Source organism: Otolemur garnettii, unplaced genomic scaffold, assembly GCF_000181295.1.
Source record: "Otolemur garnettii isolate 467f Iridium unplaced genomic scaffold, OtoGar3 scaffold00015, whole genome shotgun sequence".
Classification (NCBI taxonomy): Eukaryota; Metazoa; Chordata; class Mammalia; order Primates; family Galagidae; genus Otolemur; species Otolemur garnettii.
The window spans coordinates 11,335,193-11,362,506 of record NW_003852410.1 but is presented as its reverse complement, the minus strand read 5'-3'; the positions used below and the strand labels follow the sequence as shown (position 1 = coordinate 11,362,506).

Genomic DNA, 27,314 nt, shown 5'->3' with positions numbered 1-27,314 from the left:
AACTCATGAACACACATAGACTATTGTGACTGAAACTGCCAAATTCGCCTTTTTTCACACACATAGGAAAAAATTACATTTGAACACATTGAGCAGCAAAGAAAATAGAATCAAAATGCAATTAAGGTAGAAATCAATAATAAAAAGAAAGCCAAAAAAGTCCTGTCTGTGAAAACTAATAGATATATTTCTAAGTAACTCATGCATCAAATAAGAAATAGCCAGGGAAAATAGAATGTGTTTCTATATGTGATTGGTGATAGTGAAAATTCTACGTGAGAAATATGCTTGAGGTCGTGCAAGCGTTACTCGGAAAGATGTCTATTATCTTTAAAGTTATGTTAGAAAAGAAGGATGAATGACAATTAGTGATCTAAGCTTATAAGGTAACAAAATTTTAAAGTGAAAATGTGGGAGCCATGAGATAAACTGGAAGGAAGGAAGAAAAAATAGAGAGACAGAAAACAAATCCAGCAGAGTGACACGCAATTTTCATAGTGAAAAGTGTAAATATTTGTAAGAAAACAGTAAAAGAAAAATAGGAAGTGCATAAACCATTTTCATTGATTGAAAGATTCAGAAAAGGTAAAATGCCAATCCTCAAAGGTGTGATATATGGAATAATTGCAAAGAGAATCCCTCTAGTTTGGTTTTTTCCCTGTTTATTTGTGGAATGCAACCAGCTGATTTATAAACATATTTGAGGAACAGATAGCCAAATGTGGTAGAAACTTTTGAATAATATCATCAGGTGATGTGGATTTGGCATTGTCAGATATTAAGACTCAGCAGAAAATGTCATTAATTAAAGCCAGTATGGTTTGTGCAGGGTTTCCACCAATTGGCCAGTGAAAGAATATAGTGAACCCAGAAACAAAGCCTCACATATTTGAATCAATACGGAAGAATCAACACAGATTTTCTTTGTCTCTCTTTTTTAAACAAACTGTTACGGAATAATTGATAATTCTCATTGAAAATCATTGATTTTGGTGTCCTATCTCATCTTACATGAAAATTCTTTCCATGTGGATTAAAGACTTAACCACTTAACCAAGGGATTAAAAGACCTCACCATGAAAGGGAAAAGATGTTTTAAAAATTAAAAAATGATTGGGACAATCTATTTCTGAGGCAATAAATATGGGGAAGATTTCTTAAAGGAAAAATATTAAAGTCCCATTAAGGAAATCATTAAGAATGGATTCTACTGGTTCAGTGCCATAGCTCAGTGGTTAGGGTGCCGGCCTCATACACCAAGGCTGGCAGGTTTGAACCTGGCCCAGGCCTGCTAAACAGCAATGACAATTGCAAGAAAAAAATAGCTGGGCATTGTAGCGGGCACCTTTAATCCCAGCTACATGGGAGGTGGAGGCAAGAGAATCGCCTGAACCCAAGAGTTTGAGGTTGTTGTGAGCTGTGACACTAGGGCACTCTACCGAGGGCAACATAGTGAGATTCTGTCCCCCCCCAGAAAAAAAGAATGTATTCTACTACATTTGATCTCAGTTCCTCTTTTATCAAAAGACAACAGGAGAAAAGAAAAAAGATAAACAACTCAGAAAAAATATTGACAATGCATAGAATTAAAAATATCGTCTATTTGTAAATAATTTCACAAACCTCTAGGAAAAGATGCAAATGACACAACAGTGAAATATAAAAACTTGAAGCTCACGGTGGAACGACCAATCAAAATGTGAAATTATGTTTGATATCATTTGTGATCATAAACTGACCATGTGTAATACAAATAATAAAAACATTTAATCCTACCTAATGGGGAGATGTTACAAAGTCTGAGCTTAATAGTGTTATGGAGAAGTATGGGCAGCCACCTGACCCTTATGCACTGCTGGTGAGAGCCACCATAGTAGAAGATGCTTTCAAGCTGTAAGCGAACAATTCTGTTCCTGTGCCCACATGCCCCATGTCCATGTACACCAGCAACATTACCTATATTATCAAATGTATTGGTCAGGCACTGACTTAAATATCCTAGCACTCTGGGAGACCAAGGAGGAAGGATTGCTTGAGGTCAGGAGTTCAAGACCAGCCCAAGCAAGAGGGAGACCTTGCTGTCTTTACCAAAAATAGAAAAAGTTAACCAGGCATGATGGCATGGAGGCCCTACAGTCTCAGCTATAAGGGAGGTTGAAGCAAGATGCTTGTTTGAGCTCACGAGTTTGAAGTTGCAGTGAGCTGTGATGAGGCCACAGTATTCTACCTGGGGTGATGGAATGAGACTATGTCTCAAAAAAGAAAGAAACAAACCTGGAAAAAGATCAACAGTGCACTTACAGTAGAGTGGATACATAAATTGTGTGGCATAGTCCTGTAGAAAATATTACTCACCAGCAAAAAAAATTCAAGAAATGTGTTGAGCTAAAGCAAATCCTGGACAAATACACACAGTGTGATTTTTCTTTATATAAGTTCAAAATCTGTATGATCGAATAAAACATTGAAAGGAGTAGAATTTTATTGTGGTAAGATTATAATGAAAAACAAGAGGATGATAGCAATAATATTTATGAGAAGTTATCATAAATAACTTCAGAATATGAGAACACTGTAGTTAAGAGATGGAAATTGGATGTGAAGTAGGATAGCCTGGGTTCAGGGCCAGGCAGAAGTAAGGATGATGTCCTTTTTTTGTAAAATGAGTTGTAGGTGAAGGGTTTTAGTTGTAATTTCTTTCTTTCTTTGTATTTATTTTATAAATGGTCTTTGTATATAGTTAGAAGGATATGTATGTAGCACACTCATCTCAAGTAGATGTGGTTATTGAGATACCATTGCATAGTAATAGAGCAGGGACGTGTAAACTTGGAAACTGGCTTCAGAAATTTAGATTTGAAATGACATTTCATAGGAGTTGTTCTTGGATTCTAGACCAGACAGTATTGCCATGAAAATTGTGGATCATGAAGGCGGTATTTTAACTGAAATAACACTAGAAATAGATGATGTGAGAGAAAGAGAGAGAGAAGAGAGAGTAGGAGATTAAATGTCTGTTGTGGAAGACAAGGCGTGAGGGTGTTTCTAACCTAAATTCCGTTGCTATGGAGACACAGGCAAAGCCAGCAGCTAGACCTTTCACAGAGAAAGAAATGACACTGTTTAGTAGAAGGTTCTGCAATTACAGGATTTTTTAAAAATATTTTTTTCTCTTTATCTAAGCAGACCAAGTAGAGACGTGAACAATGTAAGGATAGTTCTGATCAGAATATGGGAGTATCGTAGTTAAGAGACGGAAATTGGATCTGAGCTATGTAGTGGATAATTGTTCTATTTTTCTGCTGCTGTAGAAAAGAGCAAAATAAATTAGGTTTCTTATGCATCATTTCCGGGCTCTCCCAACATTACTACATCACCTGACAGCTTTCTGTAATGATCTGTATGTCAAATAGGACCGATACCCCAATCCTTAGGAATTTATACATCAGAGACCATTTAAAGCTTCCTACAACCTTGAACAAATGAGACTTCCCTTAAATTGTAGAGAACGGAGTCTTTTTTTCGTATGGATAAAAACTGCAATTCGAATTTTAGAGTATCTGCCTCTCAATCTCTTGATATTCTTCTCTGCAAACCGAAACCCCACATACAAGGCTTACTTTTCTATTTTCAACATTTTAGTTGTGTTTGCTAGGGAAGGAGTGACAGCTGAAACAACCAACCAACAAGCCAAATATACCACTTTTAAATATGGGAAAAATCATTTATTTAACGACATGTGTTTTCCAAGAAGTGACGTAGGGGTTTGGGAGCGAGTTATTCAACACATCTTAAGCTCTCCTCATGTGCTAGCCACTTTCCTTTAATTTGGGATATGCTGGTGAACAAAGGCAAAGACTGTCCTTAAGAAATGTACATCCTGTGCATGTGGCAGGGGTGGGTCTGGAATGGACAGAAGCTATTTTCTTGCCTTGATTATCAACTATAAGGATATAAACAATTCTGTTTGGGCTGGTTAATGCTACCCACCCTAGAGGGTGCGGATCAGCTTTCTCCTCTTAATATTCCCAGACAATCCCAACCTACAGTGATTTTTCTTTCTGATTTTTTTAAACAACTTCTCTGGGGCATCATCGACATGTCATAAATTTTACCTGTTTTAAGTGTACAGTTAATGGTTAGACGTGGTCTTTCTGTGTGACCTAGGCCAGTCTCCACCTCCTGGGCTCAAGAAATCCTCCTGCCTCAGCCTCTGGAGGGGCTGGGACTATAGGCATATGCTACTATTTCTGGCCAATAATTCTCTTAGTACTTTTTTTTTAGGGCAACATCATCACAATCTAGTATTAAAACATTTCCACCATCCCAAAAAAGATTTCTTGTAATCATTTGCATTATTCTTTGCTCCCCGCTGCAGGCTTTGGGCAACCACCAATAGAACTTTCTGCCTTTCTACATTTACATTCTGGTCATTACATATACATGGAATCTGATGTTAATAACACATAGTCTTTTCCCCTATGGATTCTTTCACTTTCTGTGCTTTTTCATTTCTCTGCACTGCCTTCTAGATGCCTCAAAAATACATATTATTAGTGTTTGACTTCTTGGTTGATAGGCTGGAGAATAAAAGAATATATGACGGTAATAACCAAATTTCTACATGCTATTAAAATAATCTAAGAAATAGACGTTGAGATGAAATCCTGTATAAATGATTTAATAAAAACCTGAAAGAATTACTAGCAGCCTAGCTATCTGCATTTCCATAGCCTGCTCAGTTTCCTTAGGACAACTTCCTTAAGATAAACCCGGGCTTTTGATGAGTCTGATTTGGGAGGTGCAGGGCATGGAAAGCAGGGTATGGCAGCGTGTGCTCCTTTCTTTTATTAATATGTGCAAACCAACCAAAGATCAATTAGCTCAGTGGAGAGTGCAACTTTGAATTTGAAAGGCCTAATTAAGTTTGAGAACTTTGCTCTCAGTGGTGGGAGTATGTGAATGACTGGAATGAAACGGGCTGACCTGGGTGGCCTTCCTTAGCCTGAATTCATGGGGAGCTCATGGACTGAAAGCCAGTGTTATTTCTCTCCAGTCCTAAGTGGATTAATGGGGTACTCTACAGGAAATGGGAATCAATTAAGTCTCTTTACAGATGGAAACTGGAGTGAGAGGAGACACAGGTTGTGAGTTTGGTAGCATGCACTCGTGATAACTATGCGAGGCTGTAAGCAACTCGGCAGGCACATTCGAGCAAAACGTGAGGCGCTCCAAACTAGGGTGACCAGACGTCCCGATTTTGGCGGGACAGTCCCGCTTTCCATCAATTTGTCCCACGTCCCTTGGTGTTTTAAAAAGTCTCACTTTTTGGAAAGAATGCACGAACGGGCTGGAGAACAAGAAGGGAATATACGGTTTTCGGCCGCCATATGGCTATTTCGCCAGAATATGAGTTTTATATTATTTTTGTTAATTTTATAATGTTAAACTGTAATAAATAATTGCTGAGAAGTAATTATCGAGAACTGCTTATCAAAGTTTGCCTTGTTGTTAGGCCCTGCCTGCCCCGCCCCCGCCTTACAGATGTAAAAATCTGGTCACCCTATCCAAAGCTCACCACGCCAATCCTGTCAACAGAGTGAGACGTCACAATAATACAGCTCTTCGGTATAGGAAGATGAGACCAATGATGGGAAGAGGAGAAACGATTGGATAAGCAAATCAGAGGGTCTATGTGAAATCCACAGCATTCCCGCCATCTGCCTCCCCACCTCCTCTGAAATAGTTAATTCAAATAATGACAGAAAATTACAGAAGTTGTTAAGACCCAGCCTGCAGGGAAAATCAGGAGCAGCAGCAGAGGAAAATTCTTTGTCCCCTTGCCCACCCCATCTCTACAGGTGTGGCTGTTTGTACCGAGTGAAGTCACAATATTTGAATAGTAGCCAAGGTTATACCGAGTCCTTTCTAAGTGCTTGGCACTATTTCAGTTGGCTCCCATGAAATATTGCATTTAAACTTTGACACAAATCAAAAGATTTGGTGTCACTATGTTTCCTCTTTTAGGGATGAGGATAGTGCAATGCATCAGTTACAGGTTCAAGGTCACAGAGAAAGAGATGGAGCCAGGATGGGGCCCTAAGCCGCTGACTCCAGAGTTAATGTGCACAGCTTGGTGCTGTGGTGCCCACACTTTGTTCATTCAGGTATCACATCCTCTGGATCAATAGACAGGCCTTTACTTCTGTGTGGAAGATACTTTGGTAGTAGAGTAGCACAATCTTATGTGGTTAGGAGAATATAGGGAACCTTTGATTTTATTCCTTAAGTGCCCGGAGAAGACAACTTCAGTGTCACATAACTTGGTAGTGGTTAGGGCACTAGTGCCTGTGTCATGGATGTGGTTACTTAGCATGCATTGTACTTAGTTAAATTACCCTGATGCCTTTTCTTTACTACTCTTCACTACTCAATGAAGTGTTGACGTAATGGAATCGCTCTATGCTGAAAAAGTTTTTAACCTAGTGAGGTCTTTGAGGAAGTTAAAGAGATAAATTCAAAAGATTCTGAGATGATAAAAAAAGTGTTTTAAAAATACGGTAAGCTAAGGATATTGGTCTGAAGCTACATAGCCAGTTGGTTTTAGTGCCTGGACTAGAACCGAGTTTATGTTACAGGATATCCTATACATATTAAATCTGTTGTTAGAAGTCATCTCTATTTCAGGTTTGAAGATGATATTTTTTTTCCCTGTATATTACTTGGAAAGAGGTAGGATGATGAGTTTTCAAAACTCATTGACAGCAACCGACGTGGGGCTCATGCAGCCTTGCTGTGTCTTGATAGCTCTTGTAAGAATGCGGTGTGAAGGTAGCTTGTCTCTAGGAAGGATTTGCCATGCTAAATTTTAACTAAGGAAGTTTTCAAGAACCTAGATCTGAATATATTTGGGTGACTTGTATACCCTTGGAGTGGAAATCTGTCTACTCCCCCAAATAATAAATGGGAAGTCCTACTGGAGAACAGCACAGAGATGGATGCTGTGATGGGCTTGATGTGCTCATGCAAACAGACTGATAGTGACATTATAAGGAAGAGAAGTTGATTTCATCTGGACTCAGTTATAATGGGGTTTCCAAAACTTCTTAAAGTCCTGTTTTGGTAGTTACTGATGTACCAGGACCTTCTGATCCTTTTGCAGAGAGCCAATTCAGGGTCAAGTCCAGTCTTACTGAAACACAGTTGAGTGATTTTGTTTTTCGTGTTGGTGGAATCCCCATGTGAAATATGCTGGCAAGCTGCAGGAGTGGAGTTGCCTCATAGCCACACAAAAATATCTAGTTGACAATTTACTTTCCAATGCATTGCATCTACACAAACTCAACAATGCTGACGTGTGTCCCCAGAGAAAGAGAATTAGTAAACATCATAGGCTGTGGTTATTTTCAAATGGAGCCATGTTTTTATTTGAGTTGAGGTAAACTTGATGCCTGTTGCTGTGTTACAGTGATTAAATGCCACAAATTATCTGTGAGTGTTAAAATTTTCACTTTCTAGCATCACATAAGACTCATGAAATAGTTTCAAAGTCAAAAAATAAGACCTAAAAAAATCCTGACAAAGTAATGCCTTTTACCATATATACATATATATCTTTTAAGACCTTAAATTAATTACTAAGTAAATATTCTCTCCTGTTTCTCAATATTAGTTTTATCTTTAGTTAAAGCTATTCTGAAGATTTGTGGCATGGCATAAAGAGTTTGGTAGACTTACACACTTTCTTTTCTTTTTTTATTATTGTTGCTTTGGAAGCCAGTCGGACATATTTACATTTTCAGCTTTAGAATTTTATAACATAGATCTAATTATTGCAGCGCTGATAGTGCTTCCCTGGAACTACTATCTGTTTCAATCCCTACATTTTTTGAAAGCTCTGAGGGAGCAGCTCTCCAATTAGGGGTTTATCCATCTTATTAATTAGCTACTTTATAACAGATATTATCCAGTGAACTGTGTGTTCCTGTTAGGCACCATAAAGTTGGCTTGTTAGAGAAGATTACACGCCCTTTCCATTTTCTATTCTGTTTCCCTTGCCCCTTGTGTCTGAGTACAAATACATTCAACAACTACCCAACAGCACTGCTAATATCAATGCCAGCGTAGCCTGGGTGTCAGTTGTAGTAACACTAAATGAGATTTGGATTTGGAGTTTTTGTCCATTACAGTTTGTGAATTATGGCATCTTATTTGCATAAGGTGCACTTCCTGAAAAATGACTTGCATAGATTCACTCATGGTTAAAGCCAATGCATTACCAAATAGCTGGCATGGTGTTTTATCAACAGTATCTTAACATAGTGAATATACTAAACGTACATTCCTGTCTTTAGATGAACGTTTCATGTTGCCTGTACCAAAAATGAGATTCAAAGATGGTTTCTGTGTCAAATCTGTTTCCATAGTTTTTCCAGGAGAAATCTGAAAGAGTGAGTTGACCAGGAGGGACTCCACCGAAGGAATGTCCCATGTCTGAATGTGGAAAGAGAACTGAAGTCTGCCTTTTGAAATTACAAAGGCACTATAAAAACCACACTGCCCCCTGCAATGCTAAGCCTTGAAAGGTCCTTGAATTTGGACAAAAAGTAATTCACTATAACCAGCTGGAGCATTGATAAGAGAAATGTCAGCAAATTCCCTCAACCACTGAGGACATGAATGGGGGTTGAGGAGCCACAGGACAAGTATACAGGAAATGCACACACAAAAATGCACCAAGCTTCTCAAAAAGAAATTTTGCAGTAAATGAGTACACCTTTAGACTTCCAAGAATAATGATAATTATTATGAATCCCAGTTTTATGAATGAAATAGAGTTCAGAACTTAGGATACTCCCTATAAATTCCATCAGATCAGGACTATCACAAATGCCTTCTTCAGGTCCTTCTGCTCCATAAAAGGCTGCGTTAATTCTGTAATGCTACTCCCTCCAACAAAGTTGAAAGGCACCATTATAATATTCAGACAGCATACATTTGAATGTTCTTATATATATAAATACTTATAAAAACATTTTAGGAAATATTGGATTTCAAATTCTGCAGAGTTCTGACTTCTATTCTCACTTTAACTTCATTGCACTTCTAAGAAATTGACTCCAGGGCAGGGTGGAAATGAGAGGTTGAAATAACTGGCAAGTCCCACTTCCTGCATCAATTCCATTTCATTTCAAAATTTCACTGAGTGGGAGTAAGTCCAGTGTGGAAGGCTCTCTTTACCACTTATAGTGGTCATGTTTGGCTTTTGATTGCATTCTTACCATTTCCCCACGTGGGCTTTGAATATCGGATTAATGCGGTTAATGCACTGAATGGACTGTTTGACAATCTCATTCAGGCCTTCCCAATAAAGCAAGAGGCAGAGAAAATGTAACTGCCTAAAAAGAAATCAGGGTTTGGAGAAAAATGTTTCATAGCCATAGAAACTAAAATGAGCCAATCCTTGACTCCAAGTTTACACCTCTGATCAGAGAAATGTGCACAACCATCCTCTTGCCTTTTAATATCACACAGCAAAAATATTTTGGTGTAGGGTTTCAAAATGCAGAAATGTTTTTAAAGTTGTCTGAGGATGTACTGCAGAGCCTCAACAGTATTTACCTCTGCAGGGAGATGTGAGAACCGGGGTCTGGAGTTCTGAATTATTAAACATGCTTAATGTTTGATAAAGAAGAATGTCTGAAGACCGTTGTGACATTAAAGACTAAATTTAATAATTGCCTTAAAATTTTTTTTTTTTTTATGCCAGGTGTTCCAAAATTTCCAAAGGAGAAAATTGATCCTCTGGAAGTAGAAGAGGGAGACCCAATTGTCCTTCCGTGCAACCCGCCCCAGGGCCTCCCTCCTTTGCACATTTATTGGATGAACATTGGTAAGAAGTGCTTCTTTCCATCAATAAGGGGGAATTTTAGTCTCATTCATTTATAAAGAATATAATGAAACTTGAGGTAAAATAGTCATTGTGGTTATGAATGTGAAATCAACTAGATTTTACAAATCAGATTCATTTAGCCCTAATATGCACTGAACTGGGTACGTGAAGACCACTAACTACATCTCCTAATTTTATCATAGTTGGAAAAAGGACAGCCTAGTCTATGAGAAAGCATGTCTATAAAGAAACTACTTTCTATATTCCAGACAAATGGACTTAGCTTTGGAATATAGTACTTGTATAGTTGAGGATGGAGGATGTGTGTGTTGCTAGCTTAATATTTCTATTTTAGTAATTTCTACATGCTAAATGCAATGACTCACCAAGAAATTAGAATTAACCTTTGAGTTTACTTTTCCCCAAATCTTGGCCGATTCTTTATTTGAAACCCTAGATTCTTATAAAGTCCAGTCTGAACGTGTGCCTTAGCAGTGCTGCCTAAATATTTTCTCACCCTGACCCACGCAGAAATATGCTATTTTTACAGCACTCAGAAGGAAGCCAATGAAGCTTCTCTGGGCTACAGACCAATGTTCCAGATTCCAGTTCCCCTCAAAATTTCCTGGCTGCATTTAGGACAGGGAGATTAATATTACAGACATAACTTTTGAAGAGCTCTGTTGTAATGGAATATGATTCTATGAAAAGTAATAATTAAGTCACTATCTGAATTGACCAGTTTTCAGTTAAGCTAATGCAGATTCATGGAGCAGAGGTAGAGAAAGTTTATGCTGTGTGTCCACCCCAGGACCTCTTTGATTAAAGTAAAAAGTATGCGCCCAGAGGTTTTGTGGTTGCTGTTTCCTTTTTTACTTTTTGCTCACCCATTGCTCCTATAGTAGGACCAGACTTGAAAGGAAGAATAGTAGAAACAAAAAATCAAATCAAGTGAAATAAGGCTAGCATTTTGAGAGGCTAGGGTGGGAGGATCATTTGAGCCCTGGAATTAGAGACTAGCCTGAGCAAGAGTGAGACCCTGTCTCTACCAAAAATAAAATAAAATAGAATCGAAAACTTAGCTGCTTAGGATGGTGAGCACTTGTAGTCCCAGGTACTTTGGACACTGAGGCAGGTGGATCTCTGAGCCTAGGAATTTGGGGGTGCAGTGAGCTATGACGTTGCCACTGCACTTCCGCCTGGGACAACAGAGAAGGATCCTGTTTCAAAAAAAGAGATAAAAGAAGGGAAACAAGAGAAAGACGTGACACACTAAGGGACATTGCCTTTTTCAATGACAAGATATTTCTTTTCAGAATTAGAACATATCCAACAAGATGAAAGAGTATACATGAGCCAGAAGGGGGATCTGTACTTTGCAAACGTGGAGGACAAAGACAGTCGGAACGATTACTGCTGCTTTGCTGCGTTTCCAAGATTGAGGACTATTGTACAGAAAATGCCGATGAAACTCACAGTGAACAGTTGTAAGACCAAATAATTTATCGTTCCATCGTGGATGCTGAATGCAAATGTGTCTATAATTTCCTTTAGGCTGAAGTCATTTAAAGCGGGGTTGATATTTTCTGCCGTTGTTTAGCTCAACTCTCGAGGTTTGATCCACATGAAAGAGATGTCAGCAGCTGCAGAGCCACAGTCACCCTGCTTCTCCCAGCCAGAAAATCAAATCTCAATTCACGGGACAAATATATTTCATCAGAAGTGGGCAGATCTAGTCATTTTTGGCATGTGAAATATACAGTGAAATCCCAGGGTTTTCTAAACAAGTCTTGGGCATTGATTTATTAGGACCTTGGAGAAAGCAGGCGACTAAACTGGGGGAGATGATAATAAAGTCAAAAATAAAAAGAATCAATACCATAATTTTTATCACATCAAGCTTTTTTTTCTTTTTGTCCGTTCCAAATTGGCAAAAAATATTTGAAGAGCTCTTCTTCCCTACTTGATCCTGCAGATGCTAGTTTGAGTTCCCAAATGGAAAAAGTCATTAATGGAGCTGAGTGCCATAGCTCAGTGGTTAGAACACTGGCCTGCAGGGGCCATGGGTTTGAGCCTTGCCTGGGCCTGACTAAATAAATAAACAAAGAAAAGTAATTAATGGAGGGAAGAACCTTAAGATTCAAAGGGAAGCAATAATTCCCAGCAGTTCCCAACTGACAGAACGATTGGCCTTGGCAGTTGAAAATTGGCATTCCCATTTCATTGTCTAATTTGGTCCATGATTTTCTTCATTTGTATGTGTAGATACACCGTGCCAGGGCTTCACTATAACATTCTTGTAGTGGACGCAATTCTTTAATGGATCTGTAACTTGAATTCTCTCGGCTTGGATTCATCTGTGGTAATTCAAGAGTAAATGCATTCTGAATTTTTTTATATATGAAACGGTTTCCCCCCACTCAGTGTTGTAGTGAAGCACGGTTCTACCTCATTTATAATTTTCTAAGAGAAGGATATGACTTTACTCCTTGTTGATATCAGCATCTACCATTTCATTTGTGGTTTTTTTCCTTCCATTTTTTTTTTTATTTCAGTAAAGCATGCTAATGACTCAAGTTCATCCACAGAAATTGGTTCCATGGGTAAGTTGAACACGTACAGAGTGTTGATGTGTTTTTTTTTTTTTTCACCTTAAATAGTTCATTGTCATTTCAGAATTTGAATTTGAATTTTTCCTTTAACGCCTTCATGAGGTTATTAACATACTAATATTTCTGTTAAGGAATACCCTTTAGCATAAGGGTTCAATTATCCTCCTTCCCCTTTACAAATATGCAAGGAGAGTCATCTTTATAAATATATATAATTTAACATATGATTAATATATAAAGAGGTAGAAATAGATATTTAATGGAGTAATTAATTTGGGTCTCCTAAAATTATGTTATGGTATATAAGGTTGATAGTTTTATATGAAGAAAAAAATAGTTAAGTATTAAGAGGAGTAGAAAAAGCATTGGACTTAACAAAGTTAAATGGAAATTTTTCTTGCAAGACTTCTTGGACTATTTAACATGCAAATGTACCTTATGACTCTCTGATAAAGAATATAGTTTGCGGCATTTTGCAAGCTCATTTGGCTGTGGAACCTTATTTATTTATTTATTCATTTTCCATAGAATGTCTACCAGCACTTGTGTTCTATAGAAGATGCCTGAGTAAATCTGAACTGTATAGTAGCCTAGGGTTCTATAATGAGAAGAGTCCTTTACATGAAAGCATATCTTGTGGACCAGTGACTTAACGTAAACATCTCATACACTGGCTACATCTGCAGAGGTAGATGAGGCCTCCTCTTGGAGAACTGTCGGTTTTAAGTGGATTATTGTATCCTCAACATAATTCCCTTTGAGATAAACATCATTGCACACGATACACATTTAACAATTGTTTTTCAACAAATAAACACCCATAAGGAGGTAGATAGCCAGGTGGCCACTGCTTTAAGTGCCTTTCACACTTCTCCTCTGATAGTAGAATGTCAGCTGTTTATTCTCTTTCCATATCACCTCAGATCACACTGATGTTGGGTGAGCAAAATGATTTATGTAAACATTTGGAAATGAAGTCAAAATTTGCAGTGAAATAAATTCTTTTAGTTTGCCATTGTATTGGAAAATTATTCTTAAGCAAGTAAGAAATGAGACATTTCAATCAGCTGTTGGGGGGAATGCTTGCTAATTATTTCCTAAAATAAGGTCCTGAGATTATAAATAGGTACAGTTACCTAAAACACTTGATAAATTCATAGATGCCCAATATCTAAGCAGTCTTCCTCAGTCAGAATTTTGGGGTGCAGGTCTTGTAAAGCTGTGTTTTTAATAGAAATCTCATTGCACACTTAAGTACATTAAATTAAAACAATGCATATAGCCAATCAAGTACGACCAGGTGTGATTAAAGAGTAAATTATGAAATCATGGACAGCATCAAGGAATTATTTATCTTGAATAATATATGAACTTTTAAATTAGAAGATGGGGTTTAAATCACAAGCTTCGTAAAGCTTGGTGCTACGTTTAGGAAACGCATCAGAGGGACAATCCATGATTCATGGAAAGAGGAGTCTCTTTAAATGGAAATACATTGAAATGTGAATGTACGTACATGTTTGTATATACATACATACACACATACCTATGTATGTTTCCAGAAAGATTTCAACATGACCAGGTGTGATTAAAGAGTAAATTATAAAATCATGCACAGCATCCAGGAATTATTTATCCTGAATAGTGTATGAACTTCTGAATTAGAAGATGGAGTTTAAATCATAAGCTTCATAAAACTTGGCGCTACATTTAGGAAACTCATCAGAGGGACAATTCACGGTTCATGGAAAGAGAAGAGTCTATTTAAATAGAGATATATTGAAATGTGAATTTACATATTTGTTTGTATATACATAATACACATATACCTATGTATGTTTCCAGAAAGATTTAGCACCATGGAAGGTTATCTTAGCTTGGAAAAAACATCTGACATTTCTTTTCTATTTTGTAGCGAATTCAATCAAGCAAAGAAAACCCAGACTGCTGTTGCCTCCCACGGAGAGTGGCAGTGGCAGCAAGTCTTCGGTCACTGTCCTCAAAGGGGACACCCTGCTGCTTGAGTGTTTTGCTGAAGGCCTGTGAGTAACCTGACTCCTGCTCTGTGACTCTGTCCATTCAGGTTTGAACAGAGTCAGACACCAATTAAGAAGGCGCTTGCATGCACATTTTTCAGTTATTTCTCTTTTTTCAATATAAATCCTGTTACTATATTTCTGAAGGAAGTAATTTGTACTTCATTTTAGCTTCAGGAAGTAACTAAGATTGACTTAAAATTAGATCGATTAATTGTGATACTGTCGGGGGAGGGGGCAATGTCAACATTCCCCTTAGCTAAATCTAAGGCCATTCTTCAAGTGTGAGGTTGTTGGCCCTTGGCCATCGCTATTGGTGCCTGGTATTCTGCCTTGTCCCGCTCCTGCATCTAACACTATTAGCTCTTCTCGCTTGTCAGGTTCCCAGGAACACAATTTATCTTATATCTTACCCTGCTGTCCTCTGTATACAGGGAGGACCAGACTGTGTAACTTAAAGAGAGTTTCACATCAAACCCTAATTAACTGAACTTTCTTCACACCTGAAAGTGCAATGCACTTTTCAAATCTTCCAAGAAATCTGTAAGGGACCTTACTGGGCCAGCCCTTGAAATTGTTACATATGTTAACTACTGTAAGTCCATGGAAACAGGGACTGTCTTATTTAACATTTGGTCATGCAAGGTCTCCTGTTTTTACTACTATGTGTCAGAACTTACTACTTCTCCCTAACGTGGGGAATACCATGGAAAAGTGTATTTCATCTTCCTGCACTAAGTTTACTGATTTGAATCATCCCCTATTGGTAAGCCGAAGGCTTCTGGGAGTCAGGTTAGTAAACGAATGTATTTGAAATTTTAGAAATCACACTCATTCATAATTCAGTGTATTTTCTGAATGACTAGTTTTAAATTAGATCATGAAGAAAAGGAGCAGAGTTTCATGGTTCTACAGGCCCTAAGCTTTCTAAATTTCTCTTTCTGTCCAGAAAAATACCTAGGTTACTTTTCCATAGTAAATTGCCAATGTCTATTGACATAAATTAGTTCAATGTGCCATGACATGGCCTCTGCTCAGGAAGTCTTATCTTTGTGTTATTCTAGAAGACGTAAGCCTCGTGCTCATTTTGAATTATGCTGTAACCACCTGGTCTACTAGTTGTATTCATATGTGTTTTCAGTGGTAGAAATCATGTTCTTTCAAGGTTCATTACTATTTTGAGTCTTTGGGCAGGGCAAATCTTTCAGTAATTCTTTTCTCTTACTTCTTACAAATGTTATCATTTACCTCCTGAATTGGCTGGCAACTGCAGAGATTGCCTACAGAGTAATAGTAATGCTTTCACGTACTTGTAAGATGCAGTGCCATGAAACAATATATAAGAGCCAATAATTGTCCTTGGCACATGCAAATTTCTGATGTACCCTTGTAAGAGTTTTCACCTGCTGTGTTTTTTTCTAACTTGCATTGAGTTTGTGTTGGGTAATCTGGTTTTCTTTTAGATGAAGATGATATATTTTTTAAAAGTTGTTTAGAGTCCATTAATGCACTGGTTCTAAGATGTTTTTAAGCCATAAAGCTTCCAAATAACAAAAATAATTACAGCTAAGATTTTGTAGGAAGCCCATTGCTTCCCTGAAGGTTCACTGAAAAATCACTGACATGAGGTAGACGGATTAATAGGAGAAAAGGCAAGCACACTTTTAATGTATGTACCCCAAAACGTTCAGAATGAAGGCCCAAAGAAACTGTCCATTTTTACACTTATGCTCAACCAAGTACAGACAACAGTGTGGAAATATGATTGGACAAAAAGGACAGGATATAAGGTAATAGACTGAGAGAAATCTCAGCAAGAACTGTTCGGGTGGGTTCTTGCCGGCCTCTCGGAGCAGCATTTGTCCTTCTGGGTGTGGGGCAGGACCGTCTCTGGAATGGGCCTCTTATGGCTTACAGTCAAATAAGGTATGTCAGATAATTTATGTCCAGGTTTTAATGAATATTTTTAGGTTTTATGGCTGGTTTTTAAAAAAAGGGGGAGGGGGTTTCTTGTTTCTATAACCTGCCTTGGGGAAAAGGAATTCCAGTTTCTATGGGTAGCATCAGAGAGATGGGGGACAGGAGAAGGTCCGAGAAAAACCTTTGCTTCTGAGGCTGCTTCGAAGGCCTTCATGCTGGAGTACTGTTTTCTGAGCCCAATGACATGGTGCTACTATTTTGTGTCAAGCAAGTTGTTTTGCACTTTACGTACAATTAGCTGAGTTTATCCTCACCACACTGGATGACTAAGCAGGAGGTTAGGTACGTGAAGTCCAGGAAGTTGAATTCACTTCTTCTCTGAACTTAATGTAAAGTGAACTTGACATTCCATTTTGTCTGGTCCCCCAAACCCTAAACTACCTCTGAATTAAACTTAACTTCAGCAGAACATTGTAGCCAAATGAACAGTTTGGTTCAGCTTAGGTGGGGCGAGGGGAGGGACACATCAACTAAATACGAATGATATTGCCTCGAATCTAAAGTTTCACACAGCAGATAGAGTTTAGCAAATAGTAATAAGTGTTGGTATTAATGCAAACAGGTTACCTTTCAAAGGGATACTCACAGTAACTGGCTTAAATTCTATAGATTCTGTGAGTAAGGTAGAAATTGGGAACAGTTAAAATGATATTTTGAATCTCATTGGGAGAGGAAGCTGTGTATTCCTCAGGAGAGGTGCAGCAAAGAAAGAGTCCTACCTTCAGTGAAAAGATCACATCCACACACCAGTTCATGCTCACCTACAATTTGTAAAATAGCCATTTCTGTGCTGCACAAATTGTACGTGTGTGTGTGAATTCATGAATTCTGTTAGGTATGATTCTATTTGAGGATACTACTACTTTATAAACAAAGAAGTATATAAATAGCTGGACACTGTGGCTCATGCCTATAATCCTAGCACTCTGAGAGGTCCAGGTGAGCCGAGGGGTCAAGAGTTCCAGACCAGACTGAGCAAAAGCGAGACTCTTTTTCTACTGAAAATAGAAAAAATCAGCCAGGTGTTGTGGCCTGTGCCTTTAGTTTCAGGTACTTGGGAGGCTGAGGCAGGAGCATCACTTGAACTTAGGAGTTTTAGGTTGCTGTGAACTAGGCTGAGGTCATGGCACTCTAGCCTGGGCACCAGAATGAGACTCTGTCTTATTAAAAAAAAAAAAAAAGAAAGAAAGAAAGAAAAAAAAGCAAAAAAAAGACGTATATAAATAAAAATTGGCCAGACAAGGACCTGAACAAAAATTTAAGATTATGATATAGTATACGTTTATGTACAAAAAGAGATAAAGCAGTATATTTTATTTTTCCTCAAAATGTTTTTGCTCAAATATTGTTAGTAAAAGTTCCTTAAATTAAAAGAGAGAGGAAATTAGCACTAATATAAGCTGAAAATTCTTGCCATGGTATAGACCCTACCTGAGATAAATTATGTCTCATGTTTACATAATACTTCTAGATAATTATTTTCGTTTATTGTTTCAACTAAAATGTATTAAAGGGTTAAACTAGTTTTCAAAGGCTAAGGGGAAGAAAAGATCTTGCCAAAAAGTGAGATGCTTGCACTATTAAAGCAGAGACTCGCAAAAAAACTCCTGTTTGGGAGGAACTGAGGTCCAGAGCAGCCTGGAACTTGGCAAATTGCCATTTTGACAGATGGCGTGAAAAACAAGCAGTTAGGAGAGCTGGGTTATGCATCCTGGTAGGTGGAGCACTCAGGAAGCCAACAGCTAGTTCACTTGCACAGCCGCCTGCGTGAGCATCACCACGGTTGGGTTGCCTATAGAAGTGAGTCATGGGCTCTGAGCCTGGTAAAATAGAAGATAATTGGTCCAGAGCTATAAGGCAGGTTAGTATTTGAAGCCTTAAAGCAGGGGGGGAGGTAAAAAGTGTAGATTATAGGGCCTTCATCTTTATCTCCAATATATTTTGCATGATCACCGAATCATTGTAATCATTGACTATTGATATAAATAATTTGAGAACACTGACTTGAAAAATTTGTGGTAATTGCTCAAGTATTAGCTGGAAATGAATGGGTTCGTTGATTATAATCTTATAGTCTAAGTGTAAACAATTAGGAAGAATATAGATTATAAAGCACAAAATAAAACAGACTGATAAAAAATAAATTTGGAATAGATGCATTTAAATTCTAATACGTCATTCATTATTCCAGTGACCTGAAGCAAATGAGTTTCTTGAAGCTTCACATTCCTTATTGGTAAACTGATGATAATAATGCCCACCTTTAGAATATACTCAATAAATGAAAGTTATTAGTGATAAAAAGAAATATAGAGAGGAAAAACGAAGAATCAAATAGCTCAAGTGAGAAGGAGGAAAAAAAAATCCATCAGTTAGAATCAGCCATTCATGCTTTCCATCTATGTAAGTTTTCGACCAAATGAGTCACCTAGGGGACTACTTTCCTACTTGTCTGGTTTTCACGAAGAAGTATTTTTATTAAACATGGCTGCTATAATTCCCCAGTCCTATCTTCCTTTCTACCATGGTGGAAAAAAATCAACACGTGTGACAAGTTTTCACACTGTCGTTCCTTTTGTTTTGATTGGGTGAGCTAACCTTTCAAAAGCTCGAAGCAGAAGAAATTGGGTTCATTCCTCCTTTCTGCCATTTCCCACAAGGATGAGAAAACAACCTGGGCAGCAGTGTCTGTGCTGCAGACTGCCACTTGCCCTGGAATGGGCTGTTCATCAGTCTAGCCAGCACATTTGGCTTTCACACCCGAGCTCCAGCCTCCATATCAGCTGACATCAGCTGCGGAAGGTTAAAGGGGGAATCATGGCTTCTCTCTGCTGTCTGCGGATCCTATATTACTGTATTTTTCAGACTCACATGGGGAAGCCTGCTGTTATCTCTACCCTCTGCAAACTCCCTACAGGGAAATTTTCATACTTGAAAAATATCTTTTAACATCATTTCTACAGGCTCCAGTAATTTATTCTTTATCCAGCCACACCTAGTTAGCACTTATCCCCTTAAGAGAGGGGAGAGACAATTTCTGAGGTAGTAGATTATTACAGTAACATTCAATGAAAGACCCTTGTTCCAAGGCCGGCGTTCACCATTGATGGTGGTATGCAGGTCTGTCCACCTGTAAGGTTGGTGAGACTCAGTAGAATCTGAGCACATATAAGCGCCTGGAGAAGGATGTGTCCTGAGGGTTTCTCTATATTTCATTTTCTACTTAAAAACATATGTATCTTTGTTTATTTACTTATTTATTTTGCAGGCCGACTCCACACATTGATTGGAAAAAATTGGGTGGTGACTTACCAAAGGAAAGAGATACGAATTACAACAAGACTTTGAAGATAGAGAATGTCTCTTATAGGGACAAGGGGAATTACCGCTGCACGGCCAGCAATTTCCTGGGAACAGCCACTCATGATTTTCATGTGATAGTGGAAGGTTGGTTTATTCTTCTACTTAAAAAGAAGGAGTAAACTGGGTGGCGTCTGTGGCTCAGTGGGTAGGGCGCCAGCCCCATACACCGAGGGTGGTGGGTTCAAACCCGGCCCCAGCCAAACTTCAACAAAAAAATAGCTGGGCATTATGGTGGGTGCCTGTACTCCCAGCTACTCGGGAGGCTGAGGCAGGAGAATTGCCTAAGCCCAGGAGTTGGAGGTTGTTGTGAGCTGTGTTACCACAGCACCCTACCGAGGGTAGCAGAGTGAGACTCTGTCTCTTAAAAAAAAAAAAAAAAAAAGGAGTAAACTTAGGCAGTGAGCCTTTGCCTCTAAATCATATATGTTAAAACAGACCAACAATTTCAACTTTTAATTGTGGTGTGGATAACCAATTCTATTACACTTCAGTTAAGCAGGCTTGTCATTTATATGCTGCCCAAAAGCACATACAAGGGACAAATGACATGAAAAAAATCTCATGGTAGTTATTAAACGCAGATGATTTCTGTAATTTGTTCAAATAGTCATTAAACCTAGTTTCGTACATCATCATATGTAGTGTTATAAGAAATGATTTTATTATATGTGTATGACACCACATGATATCAAATCATAAAGGAAGTAGTGTGGTTTGCAGTGGAAGGAAGAATTGAAATGGGCCTGGAAGCAAGCTTGGGTTTTGTTTTTCAATCCTGTAATTAATTTACTGTGTCTATGGACACTTTATTTCCCTTTTCTGTACCTCATTTTTTTCATCAAAGAAGTAAGACAGGCAGACAAACTGTTGTCTTTAATTCTTTCCTAGATACAACAGTTCGGGGCATCTTTTGGGTTAAGACGATATTCAATATATTATTTATGGAACAAGAAGAACAGATTGTATACTGTATGTGCTATAAATACATGGGATAGTATCTCCACCCAAAAGTGCAAAAACCATATTATATTCAAGTCATCTTCTTTCTAGAAATCCAAGAATTTTTGTTTGTTGTATTGGTAGAAATATATCGACAATGATGACATCATTTTAAAAAGGGGCCAGCCACAGAACGTAGGTGTTGGGGCTACGCCTGGTTGGTGGATGTGAAGGTTTTGTAGTCCTTCTCTGCCTTTGATTGATGTCGATTATTTTCTGTGGCTCTGATCACACTGAGGACTTCTATCTATGGTTTAGTTGATTGTATTGATCAAATTAATGGAATGATTACTGCATTTGTACTCACTTAGTGCTGTGTACTTAACTATTGAAAGGAATTGTCTCTTTGAGGCTACCATCTAGTGACCTAGCGCTCTGGGGCAGCCATTAATATTCCAATAAAGCTCACCTCTTAAAGCTTCAATTTGCACAGGGAGCACCGAAGTAATGGCCTGTTGTTTTAATTAATGGAGGAGGAAAAAAAAAGACTCCACTCTCAAGTAAATGTTAAGATAATTGATTTAGTCATGCCCCTGTTTGAAATAACACTGTGTTTCCAAGTCCTCTCTGTAATGTATGTTGTTAGTTCAGGTAGGAAGAACAGAAGACTGAAGATGAGAATTTTATTTTCGTTGGCTTGACAAAAGCAGAACCTATATAGGAGAAAGCCCGAAATGATGCATTAACATTAACATTTGCCAACAGCGATATATTCCTGTGACATTAAATTATTCACACAGAAATTCAGAGAGGAAGAGTTTGAAGGATTTATTTTACCTCTATGTTAGGTCATCACTGGATATTTCCATGTAATTTGGCCACATCGTGCAACAGAGATATTTTTCTATGACCTCCCCCCTGCCCCGCTGCAGCTCTCTCTCTCTCTCTCTCTCACACACACACCCCCACGAACCAGACATGTCTAATTGTTAGCTTCTCCTACTCTAAGTTGCTGACTATTAGAAATCCTTCCAGATGGCTGGAACATTGCTACGGTAGCTGAATATTTTAACAATCTGGCCACGTTTTTCTCGACTGTAAGACTGAAGCTTTCAAAAGAATTGCAAGGGTTGCAAAAAAAGAGAGAGAGAGAATCAGAGATGTAAAATTCATTATGCAGTTTGAAATGTTGACTACAGGACTCCGAAGGAATATAGGTTTCCTGAAAAAACTGTTTTCACTATTCATAAAACACCTATTAGCACTATTGAGATGTAAATAATGTTTTTACAAGGAATGTTTAAACATCAGTGAGAAACTACTAAAAGTACCCTGAGTTGTGTGTTTTAGGAGTTTCTCTTTTCCTTTACACATGGGAAGCAAATTGAGCTGAAGAGGTCTTTTTTATTGTCAAGAGTGAAAGCAGTAAATACAACCTTCATTAATCATCTGGATGGATGAGTTCACTTTTATTCAATTTTCTTTTGCCTTCCTACACCCTCTCCTGTTCCTTTTTTTTTTTTTTTTGTCTTTTTTATGGAAACACAAATTAAATAACAAAGATTAGCCATATGGGAAAATGGACGATGTTCTTGGGCCATTTGAAAATCTAGCCCATTCTGAACAGACCCATTGTGCTTTACTAAAAATGTGGATTGAATTGTTTCCTTTCATATGATATTTCTTCCTTATTACTAAACATAGTGAAATCCTGTGAGGTTGTTGTTTAAGCTATAATATCCTAAATATGAACTCAAACTACATTTCAAATCCTAGCATATGTATAACCCAAACCAACCAGGATGTCTTGGCTAAGTGCATTTGTATTTTCTAGCTATCTATGATATAAATAATTACACATTCAGTAAAAAGAGATTTTTAGAATAGCAACTAAAACCTCAATCCAGAAATCAAAGTATGGTCACAATCACATTTCCACAGATTATTTTAAAATACGTTTCCAGCAGTAATTTTAATGTGGTCAACTTAAATTTTGTGAACTTTAGTTAAGTATAATAGGAAATGATACCCCCAAATGATTTTGCATTTTCAAAGAATGTCATAAATGCACATGTAATTCAATCGTTGATGATAACGTAAGAACACCTCATTTTCAAATAACAAGTCTATTCCTTAAAAAGCTGCAATTAAATCCAACAGTTGTTGAACCTAACAATTTTTGATTTATTATAATAGAGATATTTAATAAGAATCTGTGATAAAACAGTTTTACTAAAATACCCCACTGTGTTGTATGTTTTATAGGCATCCAATTTTCTGTTTTATTTTGTTTTTCTTCTAGTGATAGATATCCTATTTAGTTTGCTTGTTATATAATCTCAGTACTCAGACATTTGCATAAATCTATCTTCTTATTTTAGTATTTAAAATTATGAGAAAATGGGTGAAGTTTGAACATGCGTAATTTTCATCAGTTACCGTATGTCTTAGGATAATAGATAAAATAATGAGATTTGATGATCATGTCTTTTTCAAGGATGAGATGTATAAAAATAAATGTTCAAGCATTTATAAAGAAAGCTTATGAAGAAAGGTTATAGTAACGTTGATGGATGAAGCCTGATGAATGCTCGAAATTTCTTGAGTCAGTTGCTAAATATTGGGAGAGCCGGGATTTGGAAGCACAAAATAACAGTTGATAAATTGAGTTGGTCTTGGTTCCTGGCTTGGTTCCAAATTAATAAGATAGTAATGAATTAGAAACAAAACCTGTTGGCTTTAGAGTCTCAGTGTCGCTTATTTGTATGTCTGTTGCACAGGCACAGGAAATGGGGCTTCTTCTCTTAATGACTCTGGGCAAGTTACATGACTTCCGCAAACCCCAGTCCTCTGTCTGTAAGGTGAAATGGCTGCAAGATGTAATAAACTAAGTGCCCTTTCAGGCCTAACACCAATAGATCTTAGCCCAGGCACCATGTGAAATTTGAAACATGACAACAATTAGAAATTTCAATTTTGGGGGCAGTGCATGTGGCTCAAGGAGATGGGTGCTGGCCCCTGCCAAAAACTGAAAAAAAAAAAAAAAAATCTCAATTTTGCTATGCATGGAGATTTAGGGAAATAGCATCAATTGTCTTTATTTTTATATGCTCTAAAAACTATAATTGTAGTTTTCTACTGTAAATATGATAATGTTCATGTTTATGGAGTTTTCCTCTACCTTACAAATTGTTAATTTTATTGTGATTGTATGAATAGATTAAAAAGTAACAGTAACATCAAACGCTTTACCTCAGAAAGTCATCTACAGTTTATAATTTAGATTATTTGCAACTGAATGTTTACAGATGGGATAGATTATGAATACACACACATAATACATGTATATGTGTGTGTTTGAGTATGTGTATATATATACACATTTTTTTAACTTGGAATTTGACAATTAAGTCCACACCCTGTGGAATAATTACAAAGACACTTATTTTGCTTTAATTTACCAGGGTTATTTGTATATTTGAGTCTCTACTTATGAATTTGTAGGTATTTTCTTTTCACATAATCCTCTTTTTTTTTCTTTTTTTTTTACAGTTTTTGGCCGGGGGCTGGGTTTGAACCCTCCACCTCCAGTATATGGGGCTGGGGCCCTGCTCCTTGAGTTGCAGATGCCACCCCCCTCTTCTTTACTTTAAAAAAATATTTAAATGATTTTTAAGATATTTTACATCTGTATGTCTTAAAGACTTTACTTTTGGACTGAAAATGGAAATTTGAAATGTCTTAAGGGAAATAAACAATACTTGATGGGAATTACTATCCACAAGTTTTGTGCAATTTTCTCTGAAATCAAATCATCGAAACCAGGTACACTTTAATCTAAACCTTTTATTTGATCCTGACAGTGTAATATTCTTAAATTAACAAATCATGACAGCAATGTTTGAAGTAAAGAAAATGTCTCATTTTCTTCTGAAATACCACTTAATATTATAATATTAGAATTAGAATCAGGATAGGGAATCTGTGGCCTTGGGACCACATATGGCCTTCTGGATTATTGAGTGCAGCCTTTCAACTGAATTCAAATTTTATTAAAATGTGTACCATAGAGAAAGATGAAGACTTGCTTCCTTTGGTGCTTAAAAAAAGAACAATCTTGAAATCAGAAGGTCACAGGTTCCCTACCCTAAGACTGCAAAAGGCTAAATGTTACTTTTAGAATTTCCTCCCTCCCCCCTTAAAAAAAAAACCTCTTGGAAATGGTGTTTTCCAAATGTATTAGATGGCTATGGAGATACGAGGATATAAATGCTATAGAGTCATTAATTTAAAATAAAAGTTAAAATTTTCAAATATTTTTATTTTAAAATTTCTCAAAATACAATTCTTGAGTGTCTGCCTTTTTTAGAAGCCATGCTGCAGCTTTAAAATAAGCCGTAGCCAGCACTAAATAATCTTACCATCTGCTTATGCCTCTCTCATTGTCTTACTAGGATAGATACTTGTGTAGCTAAATAGAGTGGTTGCATATACAGTAACTATTTTTAGTGTACTGATTTATTATACATGCTGAGTCTAAATTAAACACAGACACCCCCAACACACCTCATACCACACAAATGCAATTTCCACCTTGCTTTGCAGTTTATCAAAAAAAGCTATAAGGAAATACTTTGTGGTGTCTGCCCTCTGCTGGTGTATCGTAGAAATACAGACCTTAAATTTTTGGACCCTTTTTTTTTTTTTAATTAAATCATAGCAGTGTACATTAATACTATCATGGGGTACAGTGTACTGTTTCTATATAAGCAGCTAGACGTAAGAAGACTGAAACTGGATGCACACCTTTCACCACTAACTAAGGTTGACTCTCACTGGATTAAAGATTTAAAATGTTTGGACCCTTTAACAATTAAATGAGCTGTTCACTTTGTTTCCAGAGCCTCCTCACTGGACAAAGAAGCCCCAAAGTGGAGTGTATAGTACTGGGAGCAGTGGGATCTTGTTATGTGAAGCTGAAGGAGAACCTCAACCCACAATCAAGTGGAGAGTCAATGGCTCCCCAATTGACAGTAAGTTAAACACCTTTTGCAATGCACAGCTGCAGGCGCTGGTTTGACGGGGTCATGAATGGTCAGACACCCTGGTTATGTGTAAAATGGAGCTGGGAAGTGGCTGGATTAGCAAGACAGATTTAATCAGAAAATCACCAATTGCCTCTTTCTAAGCAGAACTGTTATTCCTGGAAGAGCCGTGCATAATTTTATAGTGACTAGGTTCTTTCACGAATTATATATAAAGATAGTTTTGTTTTAAAGGCACCTGAATGAGAAAGAGGATACATTCAAGGAGGAAAGCCAATTGTTTCTCTCTGACAAGAAATAGGAACAGTAACCTACTAGCTGAAAGCACAGGTTGGAAGTTCAAACCCTCCCTTAGACCCAGGCAAAAGTGATGTCCTCCTTGGGCTCTGCCCTTCTCAGAGACCTGCTCAGTGCATCCTCTGGTCCTATTTGTCTCCTGATTTGAAAAATCCTCAGGGACAGGGAGACATTCCAACCCTGAACCTGTGCCCACTACTCTTGGCTCCCTGCCTGTTCTTCACCAAGCTCCAGTGTAAAAGCCTTTGTGCAGCCAGCCCGAGCCCTCTCCAGATGGTCTGAGCTTGGAAAGGTGGACCTTGCCCAGGGCTGGGACCTCCTTCTGCCACTCCACCATGCTCCAGAGTACCCCTTCAAGGAGTAGCAGGTCCTGCCCTTGAACCTGACTCAGATCACTGCAAATGCAAGCCAGAGGACAGAACATATTTTATGTATCAAATGATTGTCTCCATTTGGGTATAACCTTGAGATATATGAGCATGTATGTGGGTTCCACTTGTCATTTTGCTGTGGGGACAACAAAGGTCAAGGGTGAGCCTCCCCATGCTCCATGGACCTTGGATCTCACCTCAACTGTGCACCTTCCCACCTGTATAACCTTAAACTACTGAATCTCCCTGACTCAGGTTTCTGTAGAACGCACATAACGATACTTGGTTGTGGTTGAATGAGAAAAATATGGTTAGCCACTTAGGGTAGTGATTTATCCGAACAGCATCGTGTAGTTTATAAACGCTGGAGCCAGACTGCCAGTGTTTGCTTGCTGGCTCCACTGTTTCCTGGCTGCGTGATTGGAAGGAGTACTGGTCCTCTGAAAACCTGTTTCCCCCTCTGTAAAATGGGGGATGTAAATTGCACTGGCTCATAGGGCTGGTGCATGGATTAAAAGAAACACTGTCCAGAGAATGTGCGGTTCAGGGATCACCACACTAGCACCACTCGCCTCAGGGATTGCAACCCTAGCAGCACCCCGCCTCAGGGATCCCCACATGAGCAGCACCCCGCCTCAGGGATCCCCACATGAGCAGCACCCCGCCTCAGGGATCCCCACATGAGCAGCACCCCGCCTCAGGGATCCCCACACTAGCGGCACCCCGCCTCAGGGATCCCCACATGAGCAGCACCCCGCCTCAGGGATCCCCACACTAGC

General features: G+C 38.1%; 1 protein-coding gene across 3 annotated transcripts in view; it reads left to right on the top strand.

Moving 5' to 3' along the window:
* Positions 1-27,314, top strand: part of CHL1 (cell adhesion molecule L1 like) — a 201,800-nt gene that overhangs the window by 131,996 nt on the left and 42,490 nt on the right. For all 3 annotated transcript variants that reach the window (XM_012802491.2, XM_012802490.2, XM_023510698.1), the window contains 6 exons: positions 9,770-9,892; positions 11,209-11,379; positions 12,448-12,495; positions 14,420-14,546; positions 19,789-19,967; positions 25,724-25,855. In XM_012802491.2, coding sequence (XP_012657945.1) covers positions 9,770-9,892; positions 11,209-11,379; positions 12,448-12,495; positions 14,420-14,546; positions 19,789-19,967; positions 25,724-25,855 — 780 coding nt within the window. The remainder of the gene's footprint in view (positions 1-9,769; positions 9,893-11,208; positions 11,380-12,447; positions 12,496-14,419; positions 14,547-19,788; positions 19,968-25,723; positions 25,856-27,314) is intronic.